The sequence below is a fragment of the Mastigoproctus giganteus genome, chromosome 12 (assembly GCF_048544385.1).
Source record: "Mastigoproctus giganteus isolate SK-2022 chromosome 12, ASM4854438v1, whole genome shotgun sequence".
Lineage (NCBI taxonomy): Eukaryota > Metazoa > Arthropoda > Arachnida > Uropygi > Thelyphonidae > Mastigoproctus > Mastigoproctus giganteus.
This window is the reverse complement of record NC_143586.1, coordinates 125783123-125810270: the sequence shown is the minus strand read 5'-3', so window position 1 is coordinate 125810270 and position 27148 is coordinate 125783123. Positions and strand designations below refer to the sequence as shown.

Below are 27148 nucleotides of genomic sequence, written 5' to 3'. Positions count from 1 at the left end.
CTTGAATAGCCTTAGTACATTTATATACATGAGAGCCACAGAATGGATTGACAATACTTTTGGTGAGAGTTGCGTAAAGGAAGGACCTAATCATCCCTTTACATGATTTGACTCCCCTGTCTACACTTAATATCACAAAGGAAAGTCTGTTGAAGGTAAGAAACGAGTTACCGAACAAAGCTACTGTCAGACCTGATGGATGGATTTCCCTTGTTCATCATTAAAATATCCTGTCTACATTGTGGATGTTCTTTTACATATATTTAATGAAATTTTGCAAACATCTTCGGTGCCTCAAATTTGGACACTACTGCATCAAACTCATTCCGAAGAATTTGAGGCCTAAAACTGCGAGTGATTTCCGTCCGATCTCAGTGGGCTCTTCGCTCAAAGTTTTTGAAAAGACTATCCTAGTGCAACTTTTTGAGCACTGTTTTCATCACAGACCATGCCACCTTCACAACGTTGTTCCTGAAAGATCTACTGCCACCAATCTCCTTCAAACGCTGTTTCACATACAGAAGCTTTGAATTCTCAAATGCAGCTCAACATAATTTTTCTTGACGTTAAATCTGCATATGATAGGATTTCCACCACATCTCTACTTAACATCCTAAAGAACTACTTCAGGATCTGACTACTCACTGTACTCAAAAAAAAATTGCAGGAAAGACAGTTCCTTGTTCAGTGCAATGGTCTCTCACGAGCCTTCACTCTCTTCAGAGGGGTTCCACAGGATGACATTTTGTCAGCAGCGGTGTTTGCAATGGCTTTGAAACCTCTGCTAGCAAATTTCCAAAACTAGATCGTATGCCGACGATCTAGAACTCTTCATTCATTCGGATCAGCCCCAGAAAGTGCTCTCTGTCCAAAGATCTGCAACAAAACATCTCAGATAAGCACCTTTCTTCAATGCATTGGTCTTGAGCTGCATGCTGAAAAATCTTCCCAGATGTCGTTTACAAAGAGGAAAAGAATAAATCCAATGCACATCGAATTAAACTTGTCAGTCCTCACAAGGACCTAGGTTTGGTCTGGGATTTGAAGCTGTCTTTTCTGGAGCACTTCCAAGGAAGCAAGAAAAATTCTTCGAAGCCCTTTGGTCGGCTCGACAGGAACTTGTGGATTACGGCAATACCAAGCTGATAACTAAGTTTGTCTGAACTTGTGTGGTACCGGTGTCACTCTAAATATCTGATCCTCTGCCCCACCAACCTAACTGCAGCAGTTCTTGGGGATCGCGTATTGGCTCCCTCATTTGGACATCTGCTTACTATATCTAGGGGTATACTACATTCACTGCATGGAATGACCTCTTGGAAGCAAATCATCATCACTCGTAACATAATTACCCTCTCCAAGCTCATTTTGGGTAGGATGGATGCTCCTAACATCGATGATCTTATCATCCTGCCCACGAAGAACAGCAGAATAACAAACCAGCAAACATCTAGGATCAGACCTGCCCTCGACCAAATCAGCTTGCTCAGCCATATGTTCCCAGCAAACACGATTGGGCTCCTTAATGACCTAAAGATCCACGCAAATCGCCTCAGAGTCGATTTGCGTGGACAGAGCCTACAAAAGTTTTTGCTGATACCTACAAAATCTTGCAATTTTAGATGTTTCATTTCACTATCGCTTTATGTGGCTTCTGTGTGTTAGAGGATGACATGCGCTCCTCCTGTTCCAGACAGCCTGCAGCATTCCCACACTCTTCTTGGACAGATGCTGAATATATTTAGACAAATAATTTCACTGACATGATCTGAGCAAACACTGTCATCAGAAGATTTGAAGCAGAGAATCGAAATCTCGCGGATTCAATCCATTTGGCATTCTTATGCCAAAAAACATGAGGCTGACAACAGCCACAAGAGATGTAGTGATCTGAGGTGCCTAGAGGACCACTCGCCTCGACCATGTACTTGGAAGGGTTGTTCGTGAGTAAAAGATCAAGAGTGTTGGGTGCGTGGTTAGGATAGTCTAATATTCTGGTCGGGAAATGAACAATCACTGCGAGGTTAATTAGTAATTGCAAAAACCTCAGCACCTTGACCAGCTTGTCCATGTAGCTAGAAAACGGAAGCTAACTGCAGTTGTGAACATTGATATCGCCAAGGAAAATAGAGGCAGCATAGAGGAGATTGCAAAGTTTGTCTGCTGATATGGAATATCAGCGGACATATGCACAAATATGACCCTTGAAGTGGAAAGAATCGCGCAGCAAATAATTAGGACAACTGAGATGTGCATTAGTTGAGACAATTAATAATTGGAATTCTGTCCAGAAATAAGCAGCGCTTGGAAAACTACAGGTAAAAATGGAAATCAAAATTGGAACCGAGCCCACATATATTTCTCAAATGAAGTTTTTGGGAGGTTTAGATCTTTTCACAATTAAGTTCCATTAGTTTGACTATTCATGATGTATTCAGTAGTAGAGTATAGGTGGAAGACTTTAGAAATTAAATTTTCGGATATGGCGTACACACAGCAAGCTCCTTGACAACGTGGCCTGCACAATTTCCTCTCCCAGTGCACAACTCTGACTTCTTCTAGTTACTAGCAGAGTAGATGCAACGAGACTATATGCAAGCTGATCCGGATGTGTCCTAGAGATTTAATAATACGTTCGTTGGACTATCTAAATTAGCCTTTGCCGGCCTTTTAGAGCTACCCTCGAAACTCTCTCCATGATGCGCATCTTCTTTAAAGAAGAGATGGGAGGGGTTGCCAGAGCTTAGCTGTGGAGACTAAACAAGGGGTTTCATAATTTCGAGTCTCTAATAAGCAAAATGGTAGTATGTACTGGTTGATCAGAGCCATCTATCTGCTAGTATTGTTTGGTGCAGGAAAGCAAGCTTATGCAGCATCAGCCAAAAAAAAAAAAAACACCACTTCCACTTCATCCCTCTGTTCGTTCGAAATACCTGTACAGCTGAGCCTTAAACTTATTTAGGCTATCAACTTCCATGACAAAGGATGGAAGTCTGTTCCACCAACCAACCACCCGCTGGCTAAAGGCAAATTTCCGCACGTCTATCCTACATCTGTCTTTCCTCAATTTGAATTTATGCCCTCTCAGGTGATTATTCTGAGCAAGAGAAAGAATCCCATCAGCATTGAGCATGCTCAAACCATTCAAGGCTTTATACACCTCTATCAGATCACCTCGCTGGTGCCTACTCTCCAGACACTGTAATTTGCAAAACTTCAGCCTCTTCGTAAGAGCACCCCTTTGTTCCATTCACTAATCTTGTTGCCTTTCTCTGTACTCGTTCCAGACATCCTTCTTGAAATGAGGCCTCCAGAGCTGTATACAGTACTCAAGGTGTGGCCTTATACAAGGGAATAATCACCTCCTTATCCCTTCTAGAAAAATTCCTATATATCATTGACAATACACCATGAGCTTTTCATGATATCCTTTCACTTAGAGTATCTTTATTACGTGCAGAAATGGACATGGTAAAGAATCAGAGTGTGTGTATATCACTTAGTATCGGTAAGGGTATCCAATCCGGCGAACGGGAAGTTTTTCAGATATATTAAATTGTTTTCTATAAGTAGTTTATAGATCTAGTCAAGATCCTTTGTTCATTCTGAATTGAGACAGCGAGATTTTAGAAGTTAATTAATACTTAAGTGTCGGTAGATTTACTGTTCGTAACTTGCTGCCATTGTTATACTATACAACGTTATATCCAGAACTAGATGGCGTTAGCTTAGTATAGTATATTATTTGGTTTTTAGGAGCATTAGCAACTAAGGCCATATTGCTCCGGGGATATGCGGTGGTCATGGGCTCGAACCCCAGTCTAATCAAGAAGTGTGTGCTACGCAGGCGCCAGTATAGTATTTAATATTATCAATTAATCAGTAAAATTTATTAATCTTGTTAAACGTCATTGTCAATTAAATTGTACTTTTTAACTGAAAATGTATAACGACTTAGATTTTACAAACGTAACATAATTAATTAATACATAACTTGACACTGAATATATATAGTGTTACAACTGCATTGGGATACAAGTTTAGGGTTACAATTTTGTACTGAAATTGAATCGAAATCATGACTCAGATCAGAGCAGCAAAGAAAAAGGCTTAAGCTAAATGGAGTGCTGAGGGGGACAATTGCCTTCTGAATCACACAGACTTCAAAAATGCACTGCTTGCTTGATGTTTGTGGGGCAATCAGGTATGGGACATGATATTGTCAAGGGGCGGAGATGTCTTTGTGTGTGAGGAAATCAGTAGACAACTCAGCGTTTTCATGGGCCTATATGAGAGCTTGAAGGACAGGGTCTGGAAGGATCTAAATTGAGGGGCCCATCAAGCTCTCAGCTGCCCAATTCAACGCCAGAGCTTGCACTTGATCATCAAGCAACACAGTGCCAATCCTCAAGGCAGAATGCGCTGGTCCCACAGGAACTGGTAGTTGTTGGTGACCATGATATGTAAAAAGGATAGATGGAACAGAACCAGGGTATGTCTGCCAGGGGCAAGGGTTAATGACGTTGTAGAGCGGATATCATCTTTTAAGGGCACAAAAGGTGATATTGTTATAAACGTTGGCACTAATGATATTAAGAGTAGGAGACCTGCGGAATTACTTAACAAGTACAGGTCACTGTTGAAAAAAAGCCATGGATTAGGGTTGAATTTGAAAGTGTCTGCAATTCTGCCCAGACACGATAGGAGGGAGTATATGATGAGAGCCTTGGGGATCAATTCGGTCCTGGAAAGATTGTGCAAGGCTTAAGGGGTAGACTTTTTTTTCAGCCCACCTGATGTACTTGTTAACAAGAGAGACTGCTTCTACAGGAGCGGGATACACTTAAATATAAAGGGTGCAAGAATATTTGCTGATGCTATCGAGGCAGTGTTAGTTGGGTCGGAAAACTGCTAGCTTGGGAGGATACAAGGACTAATAGATTAACAGTAGCCACTGGCAGAGGTAAAAGTGATTCTTGCACTGCTTCTATTGGGATGAGCAGCAGCCTGGAAAACAAGAAGCAGGGTATTTCAGAGACTGCTGGGAGCCATTGAAGTACAAGTAAACATATGGGTTGTGTTAGGGTAGCTAAGAATAGGAACAGGTGTATGTATACTTGCGTATACACCAATGCTAGGAGTTTGGTAAATAAATTTGATGTGTTGGTCAAAACATCAAAGGCTGATATTGTTGGGATATCAGAGACGTGGTGTCACACAGATATAAGGAATGCAGAACTGGAATTTGGAGAGTACAATGTGTACAAGAAAGATAGAAAGGGAGGAGGGGTTATGCTATTAGTTAAGAAATGCATAAAATCCAGGGAATTGAAGCCAGTAGACATCACTGGACAGTGCAGATGTCGAGTCAGTTTGATATGACATAAGCATTGGGAGATCAAAATTGAGAGTGTGAGTGTGTTATAGGCCTAATGACTTTGATGAGTATAATAAGAAACTGTACAGGGAACTAGAGTGGGCCAGTAAATCAGAGAGTCTTATAATGGGGGATTTAAATTTCCCAGATATTGATTGGAATTTGTGGGTTGGTCACTCACACACTAGCAAGGCTTTTGTGGATTTATTTGGATGATTGTTTTCTACATCAGCATGTTCGGGAGTAGTTAAGAATCTGCAGATAAAGGAACCACTAGGTGGCAGTGATCATAGTGTGCTGAAGTGGGATTTACTCAGAGGTAACTACCATCAGGGGAAAAGGGAAGGGTTTTTGCTTTCGTAAAGATGACAACGAAGGTCTGAGACAGTATTTAAATTCTATACGGTGTGACCAACTGATGATGTTACCAAAAGCAAATTCAAAATGGGAAGCATTCAAAGAATTTATCTTGGAAACTACTAGGCTTTATATACCAACTAAGAAATATTGTTCAAGGTTTAGGCCTAAATGGATGTCAGATGAACTAATGAGACATGTGGCAGAGAAGAAAAATGCATGACATACATATAAATTAATGGGTGACATGGAAGCATATGATTGATATAAGCTGGTCTGTAACCAAGTCAGAAAGCAGATTATGAGAAATCTTTGGCAAACTCTAGAAGAAAGGGGATGAATCAAATTAGTCCAGCTGTTGATGATCCTGCTCAGGCGGCTAACAAACTAAATGAGTAATTTGCATCTACATTCACACATGAAGAGTTATTCAGGGAGGGGAATGCCAGAGGTGAGTTAAACTCTGGCAGTGAGCTAGATAATTTTGTAATAACTGAGAGGAAAGTGGAGGAGAAATTGTTGAAGTTAAACATAAAAAAAAGGCACCGGGTGGATGGGATCTAACCAGTTATATTGAAGGAGGCAGCAAAGGAAGTAAGCAAACCCTTAGCCATAATTATGAAAGCTTCCTTGGACTCAGGGGAGGTACCCATAGACTGGAGATGTGCAAATGTGACCCCAATTCACAAAGGAGGATCAAAGGGCGACACAAGTAATTATAGACCTGTTAGTTTAATTTTTGTTCCAAGAAAATTAATGGAAGCACTGCAGAATTTTCTAGACAAGACTTCAGTTATATCTCGGACACACCATGGTTTTGTTAAGGGAAAGTCTTGCCTGACCAATCTGATTGGATACTATGATGCAGGGAATAACTTATATAATATATATTTGGATCTTAGAAAGGCTTTTGATACTGTTGGCACATGGAAGACTGCTGAACAAATTGCTGCTATGGATAATCAATGGACACTGCTCATGGTGGAGCCCCCTCAGGGTTCAGTTTTGTATTTATAAATGATATTGATGATGGTATATCAAGCTTAATGTCCAAGTTTGCAGGTTAGTTAAGGACACTAATGACAGTACGCTGCTCCAACAGGATCTAGAAAAGTTGAGCAGATGGGCTGAGAGGTGGGAAATGAAGTTTAACATTGACAAATGTAAAGTACTACATATGGGAAGCAGTAACCCCAGAGTAACGTATCAACTCTGTGGTACTACACTGACAGTGGTAGAGAACGAAAAGGAGCTGGGGGATATGAAGTTTTCTGGGCATTGCAGTTCATAGTGCCTTGTCAATGATATACAGGAATTTTTCTAGCAGGGGGATTATCTCCTTGTATAAGGCAACGGTCAGGCTACACCTTGAGTACTGTATACAGGTCTGGAGGCTTCATTTTAAGAAGAATGTAGAACTGTTGGAACGAGTACAGAGAAAGGAACAAAGTTTGTTCTTTCGAAGAAAGGCTTGAATTTTGCAAATTACAGTGTCTGGAGACTAGGCACCTGCGAGGTGTATAAAGCTTTGAATAGTTTGAGCATTTTCAATACTGATGGGATTCTTCCTCTTTCTCAAAATGATCACCTGAGAGGGCATAAAATCAAATTGAGGAAAGACAGATGTAGGATAGATGTGCGGAAGTTTTCCTTTACCCAGCGGGTAGTTGGTTAGTGTAAGACTTCCATGCTTTGTTGTGGAAGTTGATAGCCTAAATAAATTTAAGGCTGAGCTGGACAGGTATTTGGAACGAATGGAGGGGTGAAATGGGAGCAATTTTTTTTTTTTGGCTGATGCTGCATAAGCTTTATGATATGCATTAACCAATGCTAATATGCAAACGCGCCTAAAAAATTAAAAACGCTCTTCAAATTTTATGAACAATAAGTTCATAGGTTGAATTTACTTACAAAACTAATGTACTGCACAACTTTGTCATGTAATCCTCAATTCACTGTACCCTACCGTCTCTGAAAACAGCACAGAAAAAAAAAAAAAAAAAATTTTAGGCTTTTTTTTTTTTTTACTAACAAATACTTCAGAATACTGTATTTGTTGCAAAATAAATATTGCCTAAAATTTGAAGGGAAATTTGTTTTCAAAACTAGATCACATGCTAATACGTTTTTATTCATATAAACAGATTTCTTTCGGATAATAGATAAAGAATTATCTAATCAACGGCATCAAATACAACACGGTTAAAAAAATGCAGTTTGACAGTAACTATCAGTACTGATTATTGGAGCAACTAATGAAAACATTCGGCCATTCACCATAATTGTTAAACTACTATAGTTTTTTTTGGTAGCCATTTTATAACAATAAAATTTATAATTTAATGGACCAAAAGACCCAAGATATCTCTGTTCATCCTCCACGGATGCTCTGATAACATCAAAACAATTGTTAGCGTAATAGAATTGCTAGGTTTGGAGAAGCATCGTTTTGGAAACCGAGATATGTTAAGCCATAGAAATATTTTTATTAACTATTACTGAACTTTAAATTTCATTGCTGTAGAGTTACACATGTACTTTTATAATATGGTACGTACCTCGTTCCTAAAAACATATCCCAGAATTCCTCCTACGAGCATTGTGATAAAAATCATGAAGAGGATTATGAAAAACTGAAAGATTATGGAACATAATTAATCATATTAAATTAAAATGTAAGATATATAATAAAAAACACAGCAAATCGATATTATAAACATTAATAAGAAATGTTCCCAGACAAATTCTACTCTTTTATCAAATCTTTAAAATTACACTTCGGAAAAGAAATAGGATAATCGGAGGCGGATGGTGGGAAATCTTTCAAATTGATAGTAATCAGAATTTATAAATGCATTTTAAAAGGATTAAGACATATTTGCCATTCAAGAGGAAAATCAGTTATCCTTGTGTATGTACAGGATCACGCTAGATGGTTGGCCGTCCTTGTTCAAATAGGAAATTGCTGCCTTCCATTCATTGGGATTTATTTGCAGACATCCCTAAATTTTTAAAAATATCTTTTAGTTTGTTGCTTCTTTTATTTTGTACAATTTGGGCTCAGATATTCCTGAATTCAGCAAGAACCTATTATACAGCAATACCCCACATAGCACTGATAATTGGTACCGAAACTGTTCCGTGTTATGTGAAACCGCGCTGATTGAGGTATAATTATAATGGGTTTTAAATGAATGCGTACCGAGAAACAGTCTATAAACAATTTGCACTTGATAGCCAATTAAAAGGATTTGAAATAAAAAAATATTTATTAATGAAAAAAAGCTTTGTTTATTTAGATATTTCAAAAATGAAGTTTGGTGAAGTCATCTCTTCTTTTTCTCGGCATACAAGTCTTTGTAGCATTGAATTCCATATCTCGATGCTACATCCAACATTTGGATCTCCATTCATAATTGCCTCGCAGGCCGTGTCAAGCCGCGAAAAACTTTCTTCAATTCCTTTGGTGTCACTTCAGAATTGTTTTTCTCGTAAATTTCAAGAAGAGTTGCATCATCTAAGTTATTTGCATGTGAGTCAATGCAGTCATGTACATTGGCAGTGTCCAAAGGTTCGAATCCCAAATCTTTTCCGATCTTCACAATGTCTTCGGCAGTTGTCTGAACTTGCAATTCAAAACCAATGAAATCATTTGCCAAATGGGGCCCAAACATAATGCATGTTGTTTGCAATGATTACTAACCAAGATGCAGATATATTTTCGATTGTATTTAAAGGGAAAAAAAATAAATTGTGAAATGAAAAGTTTGAAAAGCTACCACGTCGTCTCGTCAGGATGGAATTAAGAATACTGAACACTGTTGCCACTGACTGCGTGAGGGGACTACTGACACGTGTGCAGCATATATGTACCTAGGGTACGACAATGCAGCATATATGTAGAGTACGTGTCTAGGCTGTTGAATGAGTTTTAATATGTACAGTAAATTTTTCAATTAAAATTTAATTAAAAACCGTGTTATAGTGAAATCCGTGCTAAGTGAGGTATTGCTGTATATGGCTCTTTAGGTGTGTGATGTCGTGTACCGTTGTTCCTCTGGCCATTTAGCCGCCAGACCCCTGCTGAGACCCGAAGCTGCCCACAGTTCGCCCCGTAGATTTTCAACTTAAATTTAATTAAAAACCGTGTTATAGTGAAACCCGTGCTAAGTGAGGTATTGCTGTATAATGTTCATAGAATTATATAGGTCAGGGGAAGAACCTTTTGATATTCCCCTTCGTTTGCGAGTTCAGCCGCGATATCTCCCGCTACAACGTTGTATTGTTTTGTTTTCTTTAGAAAAAATAAGTTTGTGTTCGTTTCAATTGATTACGCCAATGATTGTGTAGGGCGTACTTCATCCTTGAAGGAGTGCACTTGATTTGTTGGAGGAGCATGCTGTTTTTAATAGCACTTAAAAAAAAAAAAGAAAAAAACACAGCTAAATTATGTAAAACCAGTTTATTTTTATTCGTTCTGGAAAGTGGTGGGAAGCGATGCAATATATAAAAGTCAGGAATCCTTTCTTTTAGACTAAAGTGGGGATGGATGATCAACTTTTACGTTGAAAAAAAAAAAGCAGCTGATAGGCAAAATTCAGACAGTAATACTTAGTCCAATTTTGACATCGAATTAATTCAAACATATCAGCACAAATTTATTTATTGCGGCGGCCTCCCCAGCCGCCAGATTTCAACTGAATGAACTGTAGAACGAGGTATTCAGAGTAGAGATCCCAACCGTCCAAAGATGTACCAGTATCACAGTGGCACGTTTTCTATACTTCGTTGAGTCCATTCCATGAAAAATCAAGGCTTTTCTGAGACCTATTCGCTATTAGGTAGGTATGCATAATAAAGTGGCCACTTAATGTAGCGAAAAATCCACGATTCTGTCTAAGTTGCTAATAAATTGAAAATCGTCATCCGTAGCCGAGTGGTCAGGAGCGGGAGTGCAGTAGCACACGCTCTTTGAGTAGACCGGGGTTCAAGTCCCTGACTGCTGAATACAGTCGATCTGCCAACCCGCACCGGACCAGTGTGGCAGATTATGGTCCATTTCCCTCAGCATGAATTGTTGAGGAGGCTTCCATCCTGCAGTGGGTTGATAATGGCTGCACTTTACCTTATTTTTACTTTGCGTTCGGTCACGGAATTCTCTTTTGCCTCAGGGAGGGTAAGAAGCCTTTCTATGATCGAAACTGATCACAAGTAAAGCGTACGAACTTTGATTTGATTTCAACTACTCCACTGACATACCCTGTAGTAATATTTAGCTAGTTTATTCCTTTACTGTTTACGCGGATGAAAATTAACTGAGAGCCATGAAAGCTCTCAATCACCTTTAAGTGAACCAGCAAAGTTTCAAAAAATCAATATACAATTTTTTTTAAAAAATCCATTTTGTGCTGTTGAAGTGGGCACGTGAGGGAAGTTTCTTATAAGGTCAGGAAATTCTGTTTTTGTTTATTTGCTGTTGGTAACTAGATTAGAGTGTCATTGATGAAAAAACAGTCCGGCGATTCATACAATTCAAGGAAATATTTGGGTGACCTAATTCATTTACTGAGCACTTAAAATAATATTTGCATTGTTACAGCTTTCATCCTTTTATATTTTACCGAAGGTGGGTCAAGGGCTGTAGCGTAGTAAAATAATATCTTATGCTGCTTTTCCTCTAAGTACCAATGTCCCTAACTCGGGGTGTATTTCCGCTAAAGTCTTATGCGGATACACTGTATTAGACCCACACACGCAACAAAATGTATTAAGAAAATTTGTACGTTAACGCCGAGTACTCTGCGTTCGGTCACGGAATTTTCTGTTGCTTCAGGGAGGATAGAAAGCCTTTCCATGATCGAAACTGATCGCAGGTGAAATTTTCTACACGTCGGTAATAATGTAATAGCTTGATTTATTTTAATTTAAATCCCAACCTGTAAATAATATTACTGTTTTATTGTATATAATACATAGGAAGAAAAAATAAATCATATTCAAAATAATTAATTTAACTTTTTTTTTGGTAAGTTGCTGTTCGGAAATAGTATATCCGGGTTCAACTGTTATTCTTCTTTCTCGGAAGAGAAAAATCCAGTTACAGAGCTCTCTTTCTTTTACTGAAAACCCTTGGCATGGTTTAAACTAAATCGCTTCTGTTTTGCTAACAAAGGATAGGAACGTAGATGACAAAGAACGGACGAAACTGTATACCAAAAAATGTTATATGCCATCGATATGGATGATAATTTGCGCAGATCGCTTAATTGTCCAAAACTGTAATTGCTATTCACGATGGGGGGCTCCCCCGTATCCTTCGTTCCCCACTCTAATTATGCTTCGGTTTTTCGTTATATTTTCATGCACTTCACATCTTTGGACTTGGCGCGCGCCATATATTCAAATCAAATCTTTATTACTTCGAGGGAGTAAACCTTATAAAAATAATTTTGTTTGTATGACTATAAGTTATTTCAGTTGTACGGCGACTTTGAATTTCCCGCAATGAATTAAAAATTTAGGAAGTTGCAATTGATAGCATCAGTTGGCGATTTCGGAACATACAATTAAAGCTTCAGTTCCAACACCAGAAATAAATGTAACGATTACGTTGGACGAAGCTGCTTATTATATCAAAATCTATAAAATTAAATATACAAATACTGTATTAAAAATCAACGAAGGCCAAAACAAGTTACTCGAAAAGAAGAATGATGAAGCCAAATAGCAAGGGAATAACAGAGGTGTATTGCTAAAAAAAAAAGTACCGGAACGTTCGTCTCCAGAAGACTAGATGATAACGCCACATCAACTGAATCGGACTTCAGACTCACGGTTCATAGAACAATCAGTTCTAGCGTTCAGCTCGTCAAAATGCAGCGTTTGCACGAATATCTCATTCGTTGGATCTCTTCATTTAACACATTGTACTTGAGTAAGAAACGTTCAAGTTTTATTGCGAAATTTATATTTTTGTTTTTAAATAAATTTTTAAAGAAATCTATTAATATATATTTTAGTAGCAATGGGTAAAATAGATATTTCTCCTCCCCTTTGATTATGCCATTGTTTCACAATATTAGGCGTATAAATTTAATGATTTTCTATTATGACATTTAGAAAAAAGGTACCTGAACGTCATTCCGGTGGGTTCCGGCCCGAATACACCACTGGGGAATAATTCTCAATAAAACTAGGAGCGAACCCTAATTAGAATTTAATTGCTCAGCATGGATAGAGAAACTGCTGGTTAGCCAATTCATATATATGTAATGTAGTTAGTTTGGAGTAGTACATATTTATTAACTTCGTTAATTTATATCTGTCTGTAATTATAATTCACTGAATACCTGTTCATTTTTTTTTCTTTGTTAATGCAGCAAAAACAGTGTTTTATTACCCCATATGCCTAATGCATTAAAACATTAAGAGCTGATTGATCTGTTGATCGAAGATGCTTAATTACTAACACGTTTTGGGGATAGCTGAATAACACCGTCTGCAGCACCACGAGTACCAATCGCGTCCTAATTTCACATTGCGTGATTTTCCACGCCATTTCGTTACCGAATCTAAATATCAAAGAATGCTGTCCAACCCTCTGGGAGGGGAAGGCTCAAAGAAGTGTATCATTAATCAAAATTTTATGTTCTCAGAGATTTCTACTTTTACTCGCGTTAAACAGTGGGTTGAGGAGGTGGAGAACACCGATGAGTCGGTGTAAATGCCAAGGCGCATTTCAATTGGCAGACCGTGCAACTGGGGTGACATTGTTAGACTTTTCTATCGCTCTTTATCAAATAGGAAAGAGAAATGGACAAAACTACCATAGCGGCAGGAGAATAGTTTGAAGTTTTGTCTCTGGAAACTAAATGATTCTAATTAGCAGTTATTTAAAATGTTAATAGAGAGCTATTAAGTGCTCGATAATTCCTATATTCTATTATATTATGAATCAACAGGGATTACCTTTATTTTAGATATAGGAAGCTTCTTTTCCAACCAACTCTCCTAGTCGAACTCGCTAATAATTCTTGGGGAAGGCGATATCAATTTTGCAAAACATGTGGGACATCTGCCCCACTGTCAGAACCGTAGTGTTCAGACCGTACGGTTTGAACAATGGGCGCTCAAGCCTTCTGTCGTCAAACACCATACCTCTGGCAGCAAGGAAACCATTACGTGGATTGACATAAAATTTGATTTTTTAAGGTCTAAACTGCTTAATAAATATGGAAAATTTCTTTTGGTCCTGTAGCTTAAATTTAGGGGTCTAAAAAAAAAAAAAAAAAATGGATATGGGGTTATGGATATATATATATATATATATTTTTTTTTTTAGACCCCTAAATTTAACTGTAAAGTCAAGCTACATGACCAAAAGAAATAATCGGTCCATATTTATTAAGTAGTTTAGACCTTCAAAAATCAAATTTTATGTCAATGCACGTAATGGTTTCCTTGCTGCCAGAGGTATGGTGTTTGAAGACAAAAGTCTTGAGCGCTCATTGTTGAGACCGTACGGTCTGAACACTGCGGTTCTGACAGTGGGAAAGATGTCCCACATGTTTTGCAAATTTGATATCGCCTTCCCCAAGAATTATTAGCGAGTTGGTTGGAAAAGAAGCTAAAGGTAATCCCTGTTGATTCATAATTAAAATGTTAATATATACTTCCAAATGCAGCATAAGAATTTATTTTTTTTTAGTGCTTAAAATAAAATTATTCCCTTCTCTAAGAATAAGTCCTTTTTGAAGGTATGGCGGTTTTTTCACTCTTTTCGGGAAGAGACTGGAGGAATCCTTAAGTCTCCTCATTGGGACTGTAGTTAGTTGATGTCAAGGGAAAAGTGTTGGGGGAGCTCCCATAAGTAATTCCAGCTAAAGTGCGATTGGTCCGAGAACACAAACTAAATAAAAACGACGCAATATGGTCTTAAATGCTAATGCTCTCTATAAATAATTGTACCAAAAACAACCACCTCTGGAAATAAAGAATATATTCAAAAAATATATACATGCTTATTGAAGTCATTACGTAATAAAATCAAGGATAATAAAATTGCATAATTTATGAGATTGGCGACTTCGCTCCCAACTGGAGTTTGGGAAAATATGCAAAAGATTACCTTTTGAAATATATATATAAAGTCGTATTAATAATGGCAAAATAAACTGATCCACTAAGGAAATTAAATACAGGAGGGGATCCTTTCCTATAAAGAAACTAGCTAGGTAACTGAAACGGAACATTTATTCAAGGTACTCTACCGAAAGATTAATACTCTTGTTACGACTCTCTTAATAATTCGTCCTTTGCTGCTGTGTCTAATAAGTGGGTTTAGGGGATCTGTTATACTACAAATAAATGAGGTATTCTATGATGAATGGATTCAACTCTGGGAAAAATGAGCAATTTTTTGAATTTCTTTAACATGTCAATTTTAAATATAATAAATTATAAATAATTTAAATATTATAATCGTTATATGTGTTGGAGAAAAGATAAATTAATAATATTTACAGCCAAATGCATTTATCTTTATACGTCCAGTATTTAACTAAAATAATAATAAAAAAAAAAAAAAAACAGTTGAGGACTAGGTCTACACTACCTTTGAAAGCAAGAATTGAATATACAGTACTGTACTGCACTGCACTTTTCTATTACAACAATAAAATCATTATCGTTAATTTCATAATCACGTTAATCATAATCATTATTAACAACAATAAAAACTTGTAACCTAGAGTCCTATACTTGTGCTTCTCAAACTATCTGTGGTGCAGGACCAGTTTCTTTTATTCCCAATTCGTCGCGGACCACACTTGTAGCACTGACCTAGACAATCATTTTACTTCTCTGCCTGTGTCGGCTGATTTTATTTAAAATTTCCATGGAATGATCTACTCAAATAAATTTGAACGAAACGATATTTTGGATGCCCAGAGCAATCTGATCATAGGAACTTAAGATCATTTAGAAAATTTTAGAACTCGGCTAGGTCAAGCGTAGGATGAGCTAAAGTTTTTAGCTCATCTTACGCTTGACCTAGCCGAGTGGTCAGAGCGAGTGTGCAGTAGCACGTGCTCTTTGAGTGGACCGGGGTTCAAGCCTATGACTGCTAAATACGATTAACGTTTATTAATGGTAATGATTTATTGTAAACTCCTGACCTGGTGGTCATACCGGAGTGAAAACGATATTTAATAAGAAGACTTCGCCTACTGATTTAAGACAAAGCTCATTTCATTATACTGATTAAAATTTTAATAATTTAAAACTATTTGTCACTAAAAAGTTGAAAATATGATGATTTTTGGAAGCCCTTCCTACACTCCCGTTGTGTTAACGGTTTAATAACGAAGTTTACCTCATTCATTAAACGACATGGCTTAAAGGCGTCACCTTCAGAATCTTACAAACGCGGAACAGTAACCTGAATGTTGATATGGCTTGAAGTGCCTATAACTACCGCTTTCGACTCAACCTACTTTAAATAAATATATATTTTGTTTATAGTCCGAGACTATTGCATAAAGGCCAAAGTTCCGTTCTCAAAATCTTCTCTCATCGAATATTGCATTTTGCCATGAGTCGCTGGGAAATGCAATAAAAATTGCAGAATTCCTCGGTGAAGAGTGCAATTTCAACGATTCTTGTTCCAATTTTGGATTCTGACAATATTTTTCCAACATATATTGATGATATATTCTTTTTTCTAGTTTTAATAATGCCGCTATTTGTATACAGGGTGTCTCAAAAATATTAGTACAAACGTTTAGGGGAGGTAGATAACATCTAAAGGAATGTGAATCGCATAGGAACCCATAACCGGAAACGTCACCGTAAGTCGGTAGACGGCGCTGTTCATCAGTTCGCGAGAGGGAAAATTTCTGGTTTACTCATTCAATCAGTAGTCGCCGCACGAAGAGCATGCATCGATATACGAACTGTGACCTGGCAGATATGCACCTAGTGTATGGATTAGCAGAGGGCAATGGACAAGCCGCTCAACGAATTTATGGAGAACGCTTCCCAGACAGACATGTACCGGACCACCGTTTGTTTGCGCGTGTGCATCAAAATTTGGGCGATTATGGGTCATTTTTACGTACCAGGAGTAGTGCGGGCAGACCACGTTCGACGAAAACTCCGGGCATGGAAGAAAGTGTGTTGAATGCCGTTCAGAATAATCCTACTATCAGCACACATGCCGTTGCCTCTGCCTTATGAGTGTACAGCGTGTCTGGCACGACGATTCCTTACTGTTCCCCCAAGATCATTCTGCACGTGTGGCTTTTGCGCAGTGGTTTCTCCAAGAAAGTGTTCAAGACTTGAATTTCCCAGCCTATGGTCATGGATGAGGCTTATTTTACTCGGGAAGGCTTATTCAATCAGCACAATGCTCATGTGTGGGCTCACGACAATCCACACGGTGTGCGCCCCCATGCGGCACAAAATCGCTTCGCAATAAATGTGTGGGCAAGGTATGGTCGGTGACTGCTTAGTCGGCCCATACCTGTTACCATCCCGCATGGACTCCGGTAAATATCGGATCTTTCTTGAACAAGTTCTACCAGGGTTACTTGACGATGTTCCAGCAAATGTGAGCCGCAACATTTGGTTTCAACATGACGGGGAGCCTGGCCATTATGGAAGGTGTGTTCGTGACCATTTGAACAGGCGTTTTGGAAGTCGATGGATTGGCCGTGGTAGACCCGTTGCCTGCCCCCCCCCCCCCCCACGCTCATCTGATTTATCGAGCCTTGATTTCTTTCTGTGGGGGGGCCCTCAAATCTATCGTATATGAATCGCCTGTGGAGACGGAAATGGATCTCGTGGCGAGACTCGTCTGTGCTGCTGCTGCTACTGTCAAAGAAACTAGGTGTGTTCGACCGTGTCCGCCAATCCATGCTGCGTTGGTGTCACGCATGCATCGCGTCTCACGGTGCATGCGTGACACCAGACGTCTTCGAGCATCTGTTGTAACATCATGAAATGCATCCATCTCGTACTCCATTGTTAATATTATGTCAAATAAATGTTTGCTACTAATTACTGTCTTGTGTCATTTCTGCTTCTTGTCCCTCTGCTACTACTTTCCCGTGACGTTTCCGGTTATGGGTTCCTACGCGATTCACATTCCTTTAGATGTTGCCTACATCCCCTAAACGTTTGTACCAATATTTTTGAGACACCCTGTATATGTTATCACTTATAACAAATAGCTGCTATTATATAGCAGTTATTTGTTATAAGTGATTCTTTTCAAAATACAGTAGATTGATTTTTATCCCCCTGTTAAATTATCCGAACAGTTTAGAAATCTTAAAACTGTTGAAGATCTTTACAGATCTTACATTTTTTAAGAATTTTTGCCGGGTTCACTCTTTTTCAAAAGTTTAACGTATTACAGTTTATTATTTCCTTTCTTACATGAGCAATTCCGAATATGCCCATGAACTGGAAAACAGCAAAGATCGAGATTAGGGCCAATGGCAGAAGGAACATTACATTTCTGGCAGACAGTATATTTTGTCATAACCGACTATATATGAATAACAAATGTGAATTACATGTATTCAGAAACTCCGTATTTGAAGGGCCAGCGTCAGGATTCGTATTAGAAAAACAAGCAACCATCAGGATAATTATAGTTTGGAAACCGCCGGCTTCCGAATATTAATAATAAATTTCTTGTTTGTACTCCGGCACGACAACCAAGTCAATAGAGTTTACATTAAATCGTCAATACAAATATTTATCGTATTTAGTAGTCACGGGCTTGAACCCCGGTCTACTCAAGGAACGCGTGCTATGCACTCTCGCTCCTGACTATTGGGCTACGTAATGTTGAAGGCATTTACTTAAAATAAAAGTGATCTTCTTGGAAATTAAATAACCGTATTATTCTTACCGTAAGCAGCATGCACTTGATTTCCTTGATTGCTCCTAAGAAGCCAAGAAACGAGATGATTGTGACTATGATACCTGTGGCGATGAGAATGCTTGCGGAACTGACGTAGAGGTCGCTGCCAAGCAGTCTCTCCATAAAGGATCTGTCTGCTAATGTCCATATTCCTACAGCGAATACTACAATACCACCAATCTAAGATTTAAAGAATAAAAAATGATGGTAGGTAGGTATTTATGAAAACAACAAGATAAATAGTTTATAATACTTATATTAGTTCAGTGTTAGTATTTCGAGCTTTTTATAAGTGGAGAGGTTAACAAGATAAACAGCAGGATAAGCAATATCTGGTGGTCCTGCTGAAGAAATTCTATAACTGTCAATTAAACGTTAGATCTACGTAAAAATATCTAGCGGTACTAGAATGACTTTTGGAAGACTTGTAGGGTTAGATAGCTATTTTGTGTAATGACCAACTTTAACGGAAGGATGCTAGGAATTAAAATTCTCGCATTGGATGTGAAGGATGTTCTGTGTTGATAAGGGAGCCTGCATATATCAGAAATATGCAGTCCTAATAAGGACATAACAAGGCGAGCATAAGAATAATATCCATTATGCTTATACTATATATTTTTTGAAAATACAAATATTTTAAAGTTCTTATGCTATATCTGTACTCGCTATATCTTTTAAGCCTGGATTAAATGTATTTGTCAGGCAATTTTAAGCGTGAGCACTGTTCTCTCACTGTTTCCTCTCAAATACCTATTAAGGTTAAGGTAACTGATGTGTGATTTACAGTAGTACAGTCATGCTATAATAGCATCTTTCAACCATTATGTTGTCATAAAACCATTCGAAGCTTATAATTTGCTTTTCTAAGTAAAAACAAGAAAAAGTTAAACTTTTGGGTACAAAACAGTCATTGTTAGCAGCAATAAGATTTTCTGAACAATACAGTTCTTAAATAATTTAGAAAATAGTGTCTTTAAGAAGGTTATAAAATTTAGTATTTCTAATCACTCCACCTTCAGAAATTCTTTTTCTACTCGTGGCAACTCCGAACTCACAAAAAGACTGAATGAAATGACAAAACTGACGAGAAACTTGTGCCGTGTACAGGAGAACGCTCAGTTCAGTTTTTCATTTTTTTAACAGTTAAACTGGGCGTGAATGGGAGGCTTTGCATTTTAGCTCATTTGAAAACAAATTTTGCTTGATTGGCATCGTTTGTTTATTGATTTTTTTTTTTTTTTGACCCGTTTCATAGACTACTTATTTGAGCGACTGTAGGAATCGCATTTTCTTTTTTTCCCGATTAACATTTTAAATCTCTCGATATTGTACAGAACAAAGTTAAAACATTTGTGCACATTAGATTTTTTTTTGGCATTCGTGTCGCTTGAGGTCACAGGAAAGATATCTTTTCTTCATGTCTATCCTTGATCAAGCTTAAGGAGAACGTTTGTCGATAACAATGATAGGTGAAGAGTAACGAGTTTCCTACCTCACTTTCTTGAATGTGCAACGTTAGAATAACCGGCCTTGACCACAGCGAACCAGTCCACCATAAAAACAATTGTTCTATTTACCGGTAAGGCAGCTGGTGTTCACTCGCTATGAATAGATAAGGGAGAAAAAAATCAAAGTATATTAACGTAGGAAAATAGCTTTCTGTTGATTTTTTAGTAACAAAAAAAAAAAAAAAAAAAAAAAAATATCGAAAATTTATTATTTATGGTCCGCAATAAGGATTTACTATCTAAATATCATTTCAGTGCACATTACAATCTCCAAATTATCGAGCGTGTACAAAAATATTTGGTCAAAGTTTTGCAGCATCGTTATCTTGAACAGTTAAATGCCGGAATTTTTATGACCTCACGACATATGCCTATAGTGTATGCGTACACTAAGATAAATAGCTGTTTATTTTAGGCAAGTAAAGTTCATCTATTAATGAACCGTACCTTGCTTTAGATTACTCAGAAGTAAGTTTAAAAAGAAGTAAGTAACAGAAGAAAGACGCTGGAAATGCAACTAACCAAAAATTATTAGGGAAAACACTTATGGAGATTCTGTAGGCAAATTATCAGAGAGACTCACAGCAAGTACAACTCGGATGTATCACATTACGGCAGGAAACAAAACCCCACAAACACCAAATTTTCTTAAATCCGTGCTGTTCCTTTATCGTAGTTGGTTTACTCTGAATTTTTTCCGCGGCTAAGGCTATGAGACGTATCAGTATCATGCCTGTAAAGTGAGTATTCTATGGCGGTTTGCAAAACCTAGAAGATGAACATCAGAAATAAGGGCCAATTTGCAGTACGCAATTGTTGATTTTCTAATATTCATGATGAATAAATAGCCACCTTGACATGAGCGTAACGCCTGAGAGGGAGTAAAAAGCAAGATGAACCGATTGTGAATGATGCATATTTATTATTTATTCTGATGACCCCCGAAGTGGAGCACAAGAGCCTATTAGCCTTGATCTTTCATTTGGTTGCCCTGTTGTGTTCTCCACAAGATAACATTTCTCTGTCGTGGAACCTCCTAAGGTTAGGCATTGTGTTATTGTATGTAGGGGCATGAGAGTAAATTACTCTGCAGGACTCGTGACAGACAATTCATCAGGGACAGGGTGGGGTTCACATGTTCTTTTCTCCTGCCTCTATCGGCGAATCTATTCTTAGCATCTGTCCCATGTGCATCTTTTTCCACAATTCTACTTCATCATCGATCAATAATTGATGCTTGTTATTAGCCCTCTCGTCGTATTCACATTTTATTCACTTTTCTGGTACTAACAATGGGGTGTTTCCAAAAGGGGTTTATCGAAGTTACGTCAGACTACCAGCAATACAGCTAATTGGTTTCTGTAAGATCAAATAAGCATTAGGAGAATTATTTCAGCACTCTCATAACTTCTTAAATATGTTATCTATGTTGTTATCTATCTTTGAAAAATGAAGACAGTTTAAAGATTTTAGAAAGATTGCTAGAACAGTTAAATTGTAAAGTATAACAGCTCAAGAGTTAAAAACAAGAAAATCAAAACCGTAAAGCGATATAAAATCATTCAATTCTACATGCGCACCCATGAAACAAAATAATTCTGTTTCAAACCAACGTTCACCCAAGGTGAACGTTGGTTTGAAACAGTCTTTTCCTCTCCCCCCCAAAACCATAAAAACAGTTCGGAATTTTCTATGCTTATTCCTGATACCAGTGAAACAATACAATGAGTTTTCTATCAGAAATTTTCAATGGACTCAAGAGAAGACTAAGTTTTCTTGTTGAAGTCATCAAAAATAGCAAAGAAAAAAAAAATAAATCGGCCAACTACTGAGTTTTTTTTTTTTTTGGTAGTTGTTGGCGCATAGGCTTCTGTGGCCATAATGCACCTCCCAAGGTTTTTGCAGTACTTTGATCCAAGCCCGAGGCGGGAATTGAACCCGCGACCTTTGGGTTGCCGGGCAGGCACTTTACCCACCCGGCTAGCCCGGTCGGCACCAAATACTGAGTGCCGTGCACTCAGCATGAAGGGTCCGTAGTCACGAATGGTCGTTAGTGTAGTATCTCAAATAGAGAGCTTTATGGTAACTGAAAAAAAGTTTCTAGTACCCCGGCTTGGCCTAAAACTGGGGAACTAACGAAAACGTTGTCTGTTTGAGTCGTTCCAGTTGTTGTGAATGACAAGGGTGGAATTAGCGACTTCGACTTCTTCCTAGAGAAGCGACTGGCAAGTGAGGGCCGTGCAACACTCTGCGCAGGCGCCTCCCCACCACAGCCACCTCAACACTGGCTCTCTGAGTACCTCCTTGCCGGAACAACTCCAGCTTTGAAAATTGTTAAAAAATACTTCTCGTCGCAAAATTTATAAATGTCCTTCTATAATAGAATTATTAATTAACTATTTAGCAACCTTTGTCGCCAAAAAGGAGAGTTTCTTAGTACAAAGAAGTAACACAAAAAAGTAAACGAGATTTCAATCGGAATAGTTTTCCCTTGATAAGCATGGAATAACGCATAGCTAATGTGGTTTTTAAATTTTTAACTCCATTAGCGACGGAAATAGAGGGGGGGGGGGACACGAAAATTACTCACATTTTCCTGTCTGGCGCAGCCATTTTAATTTTAAAATTATATTTTAAACCTACTTGTTGAGCTCTTTCCAACGGTGTATAATAAGCTATGGGTTGTCAGCAACATTTTTGTCTCCCCCACATTTCTCAGACAAATTTTTGTCAACAACGATCAATATGGCGTTATGTTGGCCGACGTGATGTATAAACCCATGCAAAATTTCAAGTCAATAGGTTGAGTGGTTGCAGAGATACAATGCTGTGACAGACGGACAGAGAGAAAAGAGTGACATTATAAGGGTGGTTCTTTAGACTACGGACCCTAAAAAGGGAATTTTTAGGATTAATAATTCTTACTGGCGACGACTTCTATACTGCAGTTTCAGACATTCTCCATATTGCTGGGAGAAAAAGTCACCCTATATGTTTCTCGTAATAGGGCGACTTTTTAAAATATAAAGCTTAAGGAGTTAAAAGTCCTCTTTTTGTTCTACAAAATATTCCTTGTTAAATCATTCTTCTGGCGGTAATTGAGATATTTCTATACAATGAATTCGTTGTATATTTTCAGGATACGTCTAGAAAGATTTACTTTATTCAATAAAAAAAACAAGTGCATGCGATCAGCACAGGTTAGTCGTTTTCGAGTTTTTTTTTGCCTAATGAAGCAATGAATAGAACTAGCTCCGCTCGTTCTATTCATTGAGCGAAACATTTTTTTTTTAGAGAGACGCTGGACCAACATTATATATCATTGGGTGCACTAGGTCAATAATCATATATTGCGTAGATATGGTAATATTAAATTTAGTCATACCTCATCACTTTACTATCATATATTATAAAAGGTGAATGTTCTCCTGTATCTCGAATAAACACATGCGAAATCCGAAGTTTAGTTTATTCATATTTTCGCTGTTGTGTAGCTAGTAATCGAAGTAGTAGAAAGTAAAGACGTAGTGCTTAGCAGCGCTCTTGACTGATTTTTGGGGGTGCTGCGTCTTAAAGTTACATTAAATTGCCTTGGTTATAAGACATGTAGATATACACAGCAATAAGCAAGCTAAAAATACTACAAGTCATTAACTAGACATTTACCATTAACAGACTTGAACTTTTATTTAAGAACAAAATCCATCCTTCGGTTTTCATTTGTTGAATATAGATTAATGACTTTTTCATACAAGTTTGGTGCACTGTTGACCAAGCTTTTCTCTATTGAAAGCATTGCTTCAGCATTTAGCCTTTCCCGATTCATAGTGCTCCTTAAAAATGTTTTTATTCTTTTTAATGTCGAATGGTAGCATTCGAGCTCTGAAGTAGTCATCGGAATGGTCAAAAGAACTTTTATGAGTTTTGAAGTTCACCAAAAACTTCAGATAGATTATTTTCTGAGATAAATTTCAAAAAGTCATTTAATTTGCATTGAAAACTTGTAATTCCGTAAGACGTTTTTCTCTTTCAATCATGGGACATGCCTCAGTAGTTTCCCCGTACCTCTTCCATGGGCATTTTCGTACGAAAAATAAAGTTCTCCTTGTTAAACAATTTAGAGCAATTAATTGCTTTGTAAAAGAATATCTCTCACCTATGTCAACACTTATATAGCAATACTTCCTTCGCTTCAATCATGAGTGTTTTAGAAGGATTTTCACAGTACATTGAATTCCTGATTTTTAGAATGGCATTCTTAAAGTTTCCTATATATTCATGTAATTTAACTGCCTCATTTTCTCGAGATTGCATTTGATTATAAATAACTTCCACGTGAGGCATTATCTGATGGAAAAGTTCTAACCAGAACTCGAATTTTTCATTACTCAAGATGTGCAAAATTGCAGTTGCTTCTGAAATCGTCTTATCTGCGTTCGCTGTCGCTTGTAGTTCCTCAATGCACTTTTTTAAGGTTTCAGAATTTTCATAAACGGTGCGTATATTGAAATTCCATCTTGTAAGGGAAGGTCGGGCAACACGGCTGTCCATATGCTTTCTGAGAACAGAGAGACGCTGTGGTGATCTCGAGAAAAACGTTGGTATGAGGTTCGAAAAGAATATTCTTGAATCTCGGGTACTATTTGCTGCACTTCTCATTATCAGATTCAGTTGGTGTGCATAGCAGTGAATAAAATGTGCATTTTTGTACACTTCTTTTATTTTAGCCTGAAATCCCTCTTTCTTGCCTTTCAATCACACTTGCGCCATAAAATGTCTGAGCAACCACTTTTTTTTGAGTATTTCCTTCGAGGATTATGTCTAACTGATCTAGATTGCACTTCGATATTCCGTCTACCGTTTGGTTTTCCGGAGTGAAAAAAAAAACCCAAAAACGCTCAAAAATGTCTCCATTCAATTCATATCTCAGAATAATTACTATTTGTATATGTTCTGAAACATTTGTTGTATCATCAGCCATGACAGCTACGAATGAAGCTTCTTTAATTTCTCTTTTTACTTCATCCCGGCATATTTGCAGCAAACAGTCAAGAATGTCATTCTGAATAGGTTTTGAAATGCCTTTAAATGCTGCAATTACTTTCTAAATGGTTCTTTAAATTGGAATCTAATGTACAGGCGAAATTTATTAATCCTCTGAATACGCCTGGATTTTTAGAATCGTCTTTTTCGTCATGTCCACGTAAAGGAATTTCAAACTGTCCACAAAATTTTATGCAGTCTATTTCAGATAATACCTCACGATTCTTGGTAACTTTTCTGTTATGTTTGTAGATCGAAAGTCTGTAGGCCTCACTAAGTTGCTCTTTAATATTTACGCTTCCTAAAAGCAATAGTGAAATCACATTATCAATATGTTTCTTCGAACTCTCATGTTTTAGAGTTTTTTTCTTTCATTCTGTTTGTTTGTAAAGCCACTTTTTGTCCTCGTTAAGTCACCTCCGAACAGTAAACATGAAAAACAAAACAATGCATTTTTAACTTCACAACCACGAAGCCAACTTTTAGTTTGGTACCATTTAGTTTTAAAAGTATTTTAAAACTTATTCCCCGCTGAGAAATTTGTATCTTTGGTGTGGAGCTACCTTCTTTTTCAATCGCATTTTTTTCTTGGAGAGAGAGTTGCAAAAAAATAAGTTGCTGAAGTTTATTCACTGTCACGCGGTTTACTTCATGGAGAAGCATGGAGGCCATGATCGAATCAAATTTCACAAAATCGTGTGTTGTAGAAATAATGTTTTACTTACACATCACCTCACCAACTTCAAGCCCAATTCGCAATTAAGCTGTAATCACATAATTGCACTGTTGAATATTGACTTAACACTGATATTATTTAGTTACTTAATGGGAATTCGAGCAAATAACAAAAAGACACCGACAATTGTGGCTACACACCCATCATGATCAACGATGAAATCTGCACTGCGCGCTTTACAGTGACTGATTCGTTTCACCTATAAAAATGTATATTGGCAACCAACTACCAGTTATTCACTGGAATGCAGATGCGTCACTGCCTGACCCACAGCGAGCCCTACGGTTAATTAAACTTCAAATTTGGAAACGATTTCATGTTTTATTACTAGAAATAGAGGATGCGCATATTATATGCGGGTCCTGTTAATAAAAATGTTCACTGCGTTGCATTATTCGTCACAAAATTTCATAACTCCGTTCACTGTATATCTAGATTTAAATAGCTGGGGGTGCTGCAGTGCCTCTGAACGAGCCGCCCCTAGTACACAAATCAGTAAACTCTGGGTTCGCAGTGAAATTTTAGGCTTCTTGTGCTCTTTAACCACAACAACAGAAAGTCAGCTGTTGGAGCGCAGTATTGTAGTTTCACCACTCCCACAATCGGACTGGTTTCAGGCTTGTAAGACAATCGTTCATGATACCGTAAGCTATTTCTTAGGAACCTCAAAGTGAAGTTCATCTGTCTGATTGGTTAAGAAGTCGTCGTGTAAGAAATAGAGAAATGATCTGGTAGTGAGATAGATGAGTAATATTAAAGTTTGGGTTACAAACTAAGAATTATATATATTTTTAAATTCAAAAAAAGTTTAATTTGTGAAAAGCCATAAAATGAATAAATTTTTGAATAATAACAGATGGCTAATGAGCATTTTTCAGACTTTGTCCATCCCATTAAAACCCACTTTATGGATTTGTTCGGATGCCGAAGCGTAATCCCTTATTTGGCGGTGTTTTGGCACTCGAATATTCAAACTGTATTAATTAAAATATAAAATTGTAATTAAAATAAATATAATTACATACTGCTTGCCCTTTTGGTTATGCAATAATCTATGAAAAAATACGCAACAAAGCACTATATAAAGCTGTGTGACCAGAGTAGTGTCTAAATAAGTTCATCATCAATGGGAATAGACAGGATCCCATGGACTTCTTAGAGGTGGGTTTGTCGGTGCTTACCTAGCATTTGTC

The 27148-nt window shown here is 37.6% G+C and overlaps 1 protein-coding gene across 5 annotated transcripts in view; it reads right to left on the bottom strand.

The window, feature by feature from the left end:
• Tsp74F (Tetraspanin 74F) overlaps window positions 1-27148 on the bottom strand; it is a 124848-nt gene that overhangs the window by 13635 nt on the left and 84065 nt on the right. For all 5 annotated transcript variants that reach the window (XM_090386340.1, XM_090386337.1, XM_090386338.1 and 2 more), the window contains 2 exons: window positions 18654-18845; window positions 8293-8367 (listed from right to left, as the gene is read on the bottom strand). In XM_090386340.1, coding sequence (XP_090242466.1) covers window positions 8293-8367; window positions 18654-18845 — 267 coding nt within the window. The remainder of the gene's footprint in view (window positions 1-8292; window positions 8368-18653; window positions 18846-27148) is intronic.